General features: G+C 39.5%; 2 protein-coding genes across 2 annotated transcripts; both read right to left on the bottom strand.

The window, feature by feature from the left end:
* Nucleotides 1-2,297: 2,297 nt before the first annotated feature.
* Nucleotides 2,298-3,612, bottom strand: LOC113214542 (RPA-interacting protein A-like). Its single transcript, XM_026433925.2, has 4 exons — nt 3,371-3,612; nt 3,156-3,292; nt 3,005-3,072; nt 2,298-2,919 (listed from the first exon to the last, which is right to left on the bottom strand). The coding sequence occupies exons 1-4, from the start codon at nt 3,497-3,499 to the stop codon at nt 2,588-2,590; spliced, it is 666 nt and encodes a 221-aa protein (XP_026289710.1). The 5' UTR covers nt 3,500-3,612; the 3' UTR covers nt 2,298-2,587.
* A 375-nt stretch (nt 3,613-3,987) lies between these two features.
* On the bottom strand, nt 3,988-10,462 carry LOC113214565 (nonsense-mediated mRNA decay factor SMG5). The gene is made up of 17 exons (XM_052268873.1): nt 10,233-10,462; nt 9,616-9,838; nt 9,348-9,510; nt 9,102-9,247; nt 8,924-9,027; nt 8,599-8,848; nt 8,298-8,493; nt 7,856-8,212; nt 7,593-7,773; nt 7,445-7,508; nt 7,167-7,359; nt 6,559-6,725; nt 6,336-6,473; nt 5,975-6,206; nt 5,718-5,889; nt 5,474-5,631; nt 3,988-5,368 (listed from the first exon to the last, which is right to left on the bottom strand). Exons 1-17 carry the CDS (start codon nt 10,301-10,303, stop codon nt 5,301-5,303), a joined length of 2,883 nt encoding a protein of 960 aa, XP_052124833.1. The 5' UTR covers nt 10,304-10,462; the 3' UTR covers nt 3,988-5,300.
* Between the last annotated feature and the right edge of the window lie 217 nt (nt 10,463-10,679).

Here is a 10,679-nt window from a genome sequence, read left to right as displayed (position 1 = left end):
GAGAGAGGAAAAATACCAATTTAGCACACGGTGGAGGGGGGGGGCGCACTGGCAAAGTTGAATTTCATTTCCTTTTATTTGTTTATTTTTAAAAAGGGCGGAGGGAATGACGAGGTCGATTTTCTAATGGTTGTTTTAGTGCTGTCGTACTGAGTGGTCGCTGTGCCCGCTCCAACCAAATGCGTATACGAGACTGCATGCACCGGTGCGAGCGGGTTTGCCTATCATCATGGCACCTTAAGGCCCCGTGCGAATAGGCAACGCGCCTACACCCGTGCGTGCCGTACAGCATAACTACACAAGTGAGCGGGTTTAATCAGCCATCTGGTATAGCGCACTTAATTTTCTTTCATTGAGTCTTTCGTCTTTGATGGACACTCTGAAATGAGAAGCCATCGTGAAAAGATGGGAAGCAATAATAATACGCCCGGTTCTCTCTGGCTGCAAACGCCCGCGTCGTGGAGTTTGACGGCATGTACCGCGCACGACCATGAGTGTCAGCAGGATGCCTAACTCGCTCAGGGCGGGTGCCATACCTATGGGGACGGGCTGAAGTCCCATCATGTGTGATCAGATCGCTGGTTGACGTCGCTAAAGACGAATTTAACAGTCGGAAGAGAATAGAGAGTAGAGGGAGTGGAAGGCGAGGCGTGGCGTTCCGCGTTCGCCCCACCCCCGGTCCGCCAGTGATTGCGCGCGGGCTGCGGCGAGGGCCGGGCGCGTTACAACCCCCCACCCCCCGGGGGGTGACACGGCCCCTAATATTTACATGTTAATAGAAACCACACTCGTGGAAAACCTTCTTCCCTCTGTTTTGTGCAAATCGCCCCGCCCGCCGGAGGTGTCGGCGGTGTCGGCGCCAACGCAGGGGTCCCCCGATAAGGGAGTGCCCGCAGCTGGCCAAGCAAATGAGTGGGCTGCGAACGGCAACGGCCCAGCGAGGCGAGCAGAGGGCGCGTGTGCAGATTGTAGCAGACGGCGGCAGATGACCGGGGGACGAGCCTAAAGTGCAGAGTGGAAATAATTACCATCCGAGCTTCCAGACCGATTAGGCCTGTACACCGCTTCTGTTGGCAGAGTGCAGACGACGCTGATGACTCTCCCATAAATTCCTATTCTGTTTTCATCTATTTTTGTTCCTAGAAGACACTCTTCAAAGCTTGGAAAGCTATAGGCACCCGCCGCAATTGCAATTTTCGAACGTCCAAGCGGAGTGCCATTACGGGCGGCGTGACCTCTTCGCCTTGTTATTGGCCAAGTTGGGATCCAGCAGCGAATGGGAGGGGCCGTGCGGGGGGAAGGGGCGTTGTTTGGGTCGGTTGGTCCCCAAGAAGAAGGGAAAGGGCATGAGGAAAAAAAAGATAACCGATAGCCAAGTAATGACCGCAATTAAAAACAAATTACGGAACTATAGCAGCAAGTACCGCGGCGTCCGCCATGGCGGGGTTGGTGGGTCCAAAGCCCCCCTCCCTCCGGGAAGGGTGGAAATGGAGGGGAGGGTCGTATTACGCCAGCAGAAAACGCCCGGTGATGGACGAATATGTATTACAAAATTTATTTCAAACACATCTTGGTGGCCAACAAACTAGCAGCGGGGAATTCCCCTAGAGGTGTCGAATCGCGTGAAGGGGAAAGAAAGACTAGTTCAGGTCAAGGCCAAACGGCCGTCTAAAAGACATGGCAGACCATATTTTTCAAAGCCCAATCCCCCGAGGCAGCAGCGAGAATCCACGAAGCCAAAACTACAGCGAGTTTGCGACACTGATTCTCACGTCGGCATGTCGACGCCGTCTGTTTTCCCCCCAGGCGTGCCACCACACTCTGAGGCGGCGTCCGCAAGAAACGACCGCGGCGCGGCCGGGGAAACGACACAAGTATCGGATTCGGACGCAGACTGCCTTCCCCCTTTCCCTCTCCTCTCTCTCCCACAACGGCACGCTTCGCGCGCACGCGGCCACCCTGACGTCTCTTAAAAGTTGGAATTGTGTCTTAAGAACAAGTTTAGATGAGCTCTCAAACGATCGTGGCGTTCTCTCTCTCTCTCTCTCTCTCTCTCTCTCTCTGATAGTAGGGTGGGGGGTGGGGTAGAGCCCAGGAGACTGTGGCGCTGCCCGTGTCCTTGTGACAGATTGTGACCAGGGGGTGTGGCCAGTGGCCACGAGAGTGCCATGGAGCGCAAAGGAATAGGGCGAAAAGTTAAACAGGAGGACAACGAGGTGCAGCCGAGAGCACTTCAATCCATCTCACTTTGTCAATATCAGCTTTTATTAAGGCTAAAAATATATGACACAAGGATGTAAAGAGGACCAGAAATTTATTAAAACCAAAGTATCAGTCTTTGAAAAACAACAAATAATTTATGGGAACATTTTTCTTTTTCACCAATGAAGAAAAGAAAATATTGAAAACTTACAACATTTACAGGGGCTGTCAGTGGTTTCAAAAGGTTGCAAAACATAGTAACTTCTATCAGTCTTTTGGGATATTTTATAATATTACTTATATCACAGTACTTATTTGTCTAGTTACACTACTGATTTTCATGAAAACTTCATCTTACATTATTTGCCTAGTGTTTCTTTTTTTTTTAGACAGCTAAATCAAGATATGGACAAACATTGCAGTGAGCATATAAAGATGAATCTTCTTGTGAGAGAAAAAATAGAGTTTGGCTCGAGCAGCCTGACTCTGAATGATGAGTTACAATGGTGTAGATGCGATCTCTTATATCAGAAAGAGAAGCTCGTGCTGGCAGAGTGATGGGACAATTTTCACAGTGAATGGTGTTTGCAAAAACATTTGAAATTAAATTACCTTTTAAACACACTGGACATACAACCCGAAGTGTCTCTTCCCATAGCTGCTGCAATGTGTTGTCGTCTGCCATAAGGAGGTCATACTGTTGCATAAGCCAATTCTCTACAAGAATGCAGTGAAAAAAACTTGTTAAAATCAGAAAAAGGTTTCTTTCTTCTAAAAACAATACGTACTGCTTAAATCTTACCTAGCTCAAGCAATGTTTCAGATTCAACCTCTTCCCTGTAACGAGTTTCGTCTTCTACATCCATTTCTCTGAAAGACAGATAAGGTGTCTAATGAAGACGCAATTTTGATTGAGCAGTAATACATTTCTATTAAAAACTTCTTAAACTCACACAAAATCTTCAGTGTCCAAGATATTGGAAACTTCTTGCTGAATAGCTTTGAACACAGTATCGTTGTGTGTCGCACCCACATCCCTAAACTTATCAAGCAGTCGACCTCTACTCTCTTTTATCCGGCTGAGAAACCGCTAAAAAGGATAAGTTTATAAATGAATCGCAATTACAAGAAGAAAGAACAATAAATGTGTTATAAAGAATTAACTAACCTTACGCAGTACATCTTTGAATTGCGGCACTCCATGTTTCAACCGCATAGCAGCATTCCTAGATCGGATTTTCTGATGTGTACTAGGACTAATAATGATTCCAGCGCTCGTAAAAGAACCAGATTCCATTTTTATCAACTGTAAACTTGCACAACAGGACACATTAAAGTTTGCGATGCCCAATGTAGCGAATTTTAAAAACAGAAACAGAACAGAGCAGAAAACAGAAAACAGCTGAGAGCAGCTGAGAGAACAAAAGAGAGATGGTTGAACAAGGCACCCAACATTACAGAACTGAGATGTGCAAGAAGTCAGGATCTGGCGGCACAGAAAGAGTACATAATTGATGAAATTCGTGAGGCGACGCTTGAAACTGTTATATAGTTGTTATAAAGTTATCAGTAGAGGAGAATTGCAGTGAGTGTGCCCAGTCGTCTTGCTCAGAAGTTTTACAGCTTTGGCGTTGGTAACAAGAAAGGATTTCCCGCTGTTCGTTCGTAAATATCCCCAACAACAATAGGAGTTCTATCTTGAGATCCTTTTCTCAAAGTTCTATTGTTCTCGATGTCCCGCATAGTTTCTAATTGATTTGGTCAATGAAAAGGAAAAGAAAACTATTCGATGCGATGAATAACTGTATTTCAAACTTAACGCCCTTTTCGGGGCACTTCAAAGAAAGAAAAATAAGTTTTGATGCGATTGTTTGTTTTAATGCCAACTTGGCTAGAAACATTTTAAAGTGAAAAATACATTTCTGGTCAACATTGAGTCGCATATGTCAGGTAGTATAAAAAAAAAAAGAAACAAGAAGAAAACAAGTATATGTCCCTGTTAAGAGGTATAAGAACAGTAGAAAATATAGGTAAGTGTATCTTAGAATCATGCAAGCAAAAGAGGAAGATACTTGTTTGAACTCAATTCCATGTGATGACACTGTCTGAGACACAATTTTTAATTAAGGAAAGAAACAAGAAAAAAATGGAAAAGGAAAATTATTGTTTACAAAATTTGATGGTTTGTTAAAATTTTTGTAAGCCTAGAAAAATTATAATAACAACTTCTCAAAATGAACAATTTAAAACCAGAAAACATAAAAATTAAGCATGCCTAATCATGTGTGTCAGAAAACAATGTTATGAAAATAAAATTTGATTCTTGTATTTATTAAACTAATACGTATTCAAGAGACATTAGCACATAAACTACCAAAATAAAACAGAAAAGTTGGCTTAAAAAGTAAGCTGATCTTTGAAGACATATTGCTTCAGCCTCTGCAAGCACTTTCTTCTTTCCAAATGAAAAGGAAGGCTGGATACATGAAATTATGAAACCAGGGCGTAAGGAAATTAAAAATCATCAGAACTCAATTGGCAAGACTATCAATCAAATAATCAACTGCTATGGATTTCATAGCAAATTCAAATCACACTTGGTGAATATGAATCACATTGCTCACTTGGCAAAAAGTGCACTTATCTAAGACTCCATGGACATATTCTTCACAATCCTTTCGATAAAAGTAGTCCAGTCTCCTAATAAAAGCATAGTCAACTTTCATGAACGTGTCATTGCTTTTCCAGGATTCCATGGAGTTTCTTAGACAGCTGATTTTTTTCCAGTATGACAAAATGACTCATTTTATCATTAACAGTTGTGTTACTGATTTTTCCTTCTTACAATCATGAATCATGTGTATTCTGATAAAGTTTTAAAATGTCAATCACATTAAACTCTGAGAATTAAACAGAATGTGAAAATTACAGCATGACCTGATAACATGGGACATTTTGTCAAAAATGGAAAGGGTACATTATCGCACTGCTCAAAAATGCAACAGTGGATCTGGTGTACAGTTGGGGTCTCAGAACCTGAAACCAACTGGTTTCTGGTTGCTTCATTGCATTAGCTCCAAAAAGAGCAGTCAAAGACTTCATCCGTGACTTTTACTTGAAGTTTTCCACTTTGCGAAAAATGATTCAATATGTTCCAATGAGATACCTGCAAAGAAAAACAAAGTTAGATAAAAAGGCAAAACAAATATTTTCATTTGATTGGATTGATTCATTTGGGGTAAGGGTGAAGTGAATAATCAGCAGCACATACCAACAGCTTTTGCAACACCAACAGGACTGAATGTTGTGCTATCATCCCAAGTATGCCCAGTCAGAAGAGTAACAAAATTAGCATCTGAATCCTTGTTGCGACATGCACTACTTTGGTTATTCAGGTAGTGGCAACATTCGAGTACTTGAAAATATGTCCTGTAAAATAGATCAACAAATTGGAATGAGAAAAAAAATGAAATAAATGAAATGAAATATAGAAATTTCCAGAGAACAAAACGTACCAGGCTTCACGAGATTTTTGTTTGGGGTAGGAGACTAGAGGCAAGTGCAAGGCTTCTTGTGACTTTTGTGCTCTGAGAAATCGGCTGCCTTTCTGAAACTGAAATTCTAGCCAACGAATGGCATTACGAGCCAAAGCACTATCACGTTTCAGTTGGTCTAAAGCTGTCAAAACTGCAGCAGACAAAAATAAAGCTAAATTACTTTTGTATCTAAAAATAAACCATTTTTCAAACATTTGTAAAATGTAATACTGTACCAATCGAGGGAACAACCATGATGAACTTCCGACTGGCCATGAGCTGTCCAACCATTTGATAGTACTTTGTCAAAGCATCTACATCAAGAACCAAATAAGGAGAGAATGTTGCTCCCCTGCTACCCCTCTTCACAGATGTCTCTAAATTCTGCACTTCTGCCCTGAGCCACAATTGGCCCATGTTATGCATAACTTCCTCTCTCCTTTGATGATCAACACTTGGAGACACAGGCTATAATTCAAAGAGATAATAATAATAATATGTAGTACAGGAAAATATCCTTAATTATAAATAAAAATTCACAATTGACTTTAAAGAAAGACAGAAAAAAGGGATTTGAATTAAACAAATGATACTTACAGCTTTAGTGGGAGTATCAATGTTTACTTTTTTCTTAGCCAAGAACTTCCTGGTGCCACTATGGTATTCTACACCTGTCTCAGGAATTGTTTCAAGAAAGTTGCAGAATTGCACAAGCCTCTGGATTCTCAAGAGAGCCTGCAAAAGGTGGCAAACATTGTTGAGTATACAAAAAATATAATTGTACATATTTTTTTTCTCACAGTTTGTAATTACTATTTACCTCTTCTTTAGAACTCAGACACTTTTGCCTTATCAACTCCCAATCCAAATTTTCATGAGCTTTGTCAAGAAATGTTAATTTCTGTAACTGGGCATCCTCTGGAAGAGGTACCTTGCACTTTCCTTCAATCATAGAGTAGTGTTTCAAGTAAGACTGAGCAGATAAATCTAAATACAAAACAAAAACATATAAGGTTTAAACAAAAAAGGAAAAAGTACGGTATTTTTTAAATTATTATTATACATTTAGATATATATAAGACCCAATAGCGAACAGGGCGATTTATTTGCGGTAGGGAAAGTATATTAAAGATAAAATTAAAAAGAGAGGACTACCCAGTTGAATCTATACAGTAAGAAAAAGGAAAAATGTCAGCTTTTTGTCCAAAACCATAGATCTGAGAAGCATAACATTCTTGTTCTACGGCAAACATCACAGTGCCATGTACAAGACCCCCTCCTCGCGAAAGACCATAGGGTTGTGCTCTGAGCAGTCAGTACTGCTAACCAACCACACACACGTTTAAATTTAAAACTCCGACTAGCTCTTTCCCAAACCACAACAATTGAGAAGAAACCTGTAAAATGTTTATGTTTTAATTTTCTTACCTTCTTCTATATCCTTCAAATCAATGTTTATAACATTTACTAACTCAACAAACTTCTTGATCAAATCAAATGATTCTCTGCCACAAGCTTCAACAACAGTTTTGTCACCCAAGAGCCAATCAACACAAACTTTAATAGCAGGAAGAAGACTCTCCTCTGCAACTTGTTCAAGAACATCTATTGGATTTGCAGGCTGGAAAAGATATCCAATTAAATAAAGTTAGTGATGAAGTAATTGACAAAGATTGTCCAAGAAGAGTAATTAGAGAATTACTTACCTTTAGTGCTAAGTTTGTTAGCATTGTGCTGGGACTTCCATGGCCATTTCTTACTTGAGCTGATCTGGAAAACGTCAGAAACAATAAACTTCCAATCTACTACTAAAAAAACATGTAAGAAGATAAAACAAGACCATAGCCGACTTACTGTGAGATATCATTGACATCTGTTACCTCCTCTAGAATGACAACATCAGCATCATTATCACCACTTGAAATACCACCATTTATTCTACCATTCAATTCTCCATCTTCATCTGAACTTAAATCTAAGACTACTTCCTCATCTTCACTCAAGTCAGATGAAGCAGATAGATTACATTCTTCATCTGTAACCCAAATGTCTTGTCAGTAAAGTTATTTCTCAAAGAAACATAGATGCAATAAAGATAAAACAGCAAAAGAGCTTACCATTACTTTCATCTGAGTCAGATGTATTGGACTGTCTATGACGGCGTCTCACTATTCTTTTAAGTTTTTTAGGCCGTTTCTTAACATCATTAGAAATTCCATTTGATATGATACTCAGGCCATCGCCATTTAAGTGACCATTTTCTTTAGAATCTTCGGATGATTTCTGTTCTTCTTTAGCAGAATCATTTTCCTTAATATCTGATTTTTTATCTGACAACTCAACACCATCATGATCTTTTACAATTGGCAAAGACAAATTTAAAACGGAATCTTGGAAGTTTTCTTGTACTTGTTGAATCAGAAGACAAAATATAGCCAACAGGAAGGCAACAAGCGAAGAAACTTGAACCGACCCTGCACAACAAAAAATAAAAATGAATAAGAAAATGAGTAAGATTTCAGACTCTCCTGCAAATTATAAAAGACGGTACATCATTACCTTTGCTTCTTAGTTTATAAAGACAAATAAGTGTCACAACAACTATCTTTAGAACCATATCCTTAGAAAGGTATGATGGGAAATTCTCTTGGGGTCTAGATAAGGAGCTAGATAAATAGTGATTTTCACTATTTGAATTAATTGACTCAGTAAACCCAAGACAGATTCGGAAATCCAACAAAGTTTGATGGCACAGCTAGGAAAGATTAAAAAAAAAATAGTAAGAAAACAACTCCTCACTCACATAATATTTTGGTAAGAAACAGAAGAAGGCAATTCTTCCAAATCCAAAATGACTTACATCACTGAGATTGGAGACAGGCTTCTTGTCAAAATACCATAGGTCAGCAAGCAACAAAAAATGAGTGATAAACTGCTGAACATGGTCCTGCGACTCAGACAGCTGTGCACTTCCAGGAGCCAAACAATGGCAGCGCCAAAAAGTAGATCCTGGTCCAACTGTCCTCTCTTGAGGTACTTTCTGAGCATTTCGTTCAAATGATCTCTTCAAATTACCTTCAGCACCTTCAAAAGACTGAACGCACATCAAACTAGAAAAAGGAGAAAATCATTAAAACTGTCATCACTCCAAATTATTAACCAAAATGACAGACAAACTGTCTTACCATCGCATATAGTAGTATACAGCATCTAAGTTACAATTTGTACTCAATGACAAGGTACCTAGTTGGTTGTGTGGCATTCCAATGTCTGGATTCCATGAAAGTGCCTAGTGAAAGGATGGTAAATTGAGATACTCACATCTTTCAATTAAATAATAATTTTAAAATAATTCTACAATACCTGATGGTAATATCGAAATGCAATTTTATGATTCCCGCATGGAGGTATGTCCATAAGATATCTATTTAAATCACCCAAACACACAAGACATCGATGAATAGAATCTCGAGCAGCAAGAAGTTGTTTTGATGAAGGTGTTGGCTTACCTATAAAAAAAAAAATTGAAGATAGATTTAATCTTACTTATAAACTAGATGAACCTTAAAGAAAATATAGGGTGCAGAACTTAAAAAAATTGCAACATACTTTTACCATAATCTTGATCAGGAAACATCATGGGAAAATCAACGCAACCTGAAGAAATTCCAAACTCTGACTGAAGATACAGTATCAAGTGGTGGTAAAATCCAATACCACATTTTAAATGTAGCAAAAGTTGTGACCGCTCCTCTGGTAGCCACTGATTTTCCTGCAGAACATGACCCCAAAAAGATTTAATTAGGTACTGGGTTCAATTTTCTAAAATTTGTCAAAAACAATTAGAGACATTTTTAGAATAAAAATATTAAATCACCTTTCTCAAACGTTTAGCAGTTGATACATCTTCATAAAACCCTTTTCTCCAGAGTATCTCCTCAACTTTGTGTCTTTGAAATAAAGAGCTAGAAAACAACAGGCGTTCAGCTATCTCTCTTAGTTTAATTCTCAGTGATTGAGCTGGAACTAGAAAAAGTTCTCTAGTGGATTTGGCATGGCTCCTCAGGTCATCTAACTGACGGGTAGTGTCCATCATACTCCTACAACAAAAAAACAATAATTGAAACAAAAATGAAATACAAACATAACAGGATATCTAACTAATAAATTTATTTGAACAAAAAATATTTTACTGTGTAGGGAAAATGTGAGACAGTCACTTGAACAAGATGAGAACGTAACTGGTAAAAGCTATTATTAAAGAATCGCAATGAACATAGCTTAACATGCTTACGAATCCTTATGGACAGTTGAGGTTAGGCCCGAAAAAATAATGCATGTATCCGCGAAAACGATCACCTCAGGGGTTATTGAAAAGCTACCGACGAAATAATCACAGCAGGGCATATACGCGTAATACTTTATCAGCTTAAACAAATCAATTAGTCGCTATGATGACATACAAAATGTTGCACAAAGGTCGGAATTACGTACCTGTACAGACGACGGGACACCTCGACACCCTCGTTTCGAATGTCTGAAATAGGACTGAGGGATTGATCCATTGTGTCAGCTAGGTAAGTATCGCCTATTTGAAGTAAAGTTTAAAGTTGTTACACGAGGCATTAATAAATTCCAGCCAAAACACATCATGCTATCATTTTATCACCAGACTTCATTGAGACACGAACGGTTTTACGTGTTATTCACATTGAAAGTTCACGGGGGGAGGGGAAGGGGAGGGAGGGGACGTTTGCGCATCCACGTATGAAAAATAAATCGAGCATCGTAGGCCTTGCTTGAATTGAACAAACATTAGACCACCCTTATTGTGGCCTAGTACAAAATATGTAAAAACTGAGAGTTCGATCTCCAGAATTTGCACTTACTGTCGAGCTGTCGAGTATAAATCTCCTTTATCTGCTTTCCCCGGGGGAAGTC

The sequence above is a fragment of the Frankliniella occidentalis genome, unplaced genomic scaffold (genome assembly GCF_000697945.3).
Source record: "Frankliniella occidentalis isolate FOCC.00 unplaced genomic scaffold, Focc_3.1 Scaffold78, whole genome shotgun sequence".
Taxonomy (NCBI): domain Eukaryota; kingdom Metazoa; phylum Arthropoda; class Insecta; order Thysanoptera; family Thripidae; genus Frankliniella; species Frankliniella occidentalis.
Note: the sequence above shows the minus strand (reverse complement) of the source record. Positions and strands in the feature narration are given on the sequence as shown.

Bases quoted from the DNA above. Each gene is read 5' to 3' on its own strand.
- LOC113214542 (XM_026433925.2), bottom strand. From the start codon at position 3,499: ATGGAATCTGGTTCTTTTACGAGCGCTGGAATCATTATTAGTCCTAGT. The intron at 3,073-3,155 runs GTGAGTTTAAGA...TCTGTCTTTCAG, and splicing joins TTGGACACTGAAGATTTTGT to AGAAATGGATGTAGAAGACG. The intron at 2,920-3,004 runs GTAAGATTTAAG...GCATTCTTGTAG, and splicing joins TGAAACATTGCTTGAGCTAG to AGAATTGGCTTATGCAACAG.
- LOC113214565 (XM_052268873.1), bottom strand. From the start codon at position 10,303: ATGGATCAATCCCTCAGTCCTATTTCAGACATTCGAAACGAGGGTGTC. The intron at 8,494-8,598 runs GTAAGTCATTTT...AATCTTTCCTAG, and splicing joins CTGTCTCCAATCTCAGTGAT to CTGTGCCATCAAACTTTGTT. The intron at 5,890-5,974 runs GTACAGTATTAC...TGTCTGCTGCAG, and splicing joins CATGGTTGTTCCCTCGATTG to TTTTGACAGCTTTAGACCAA.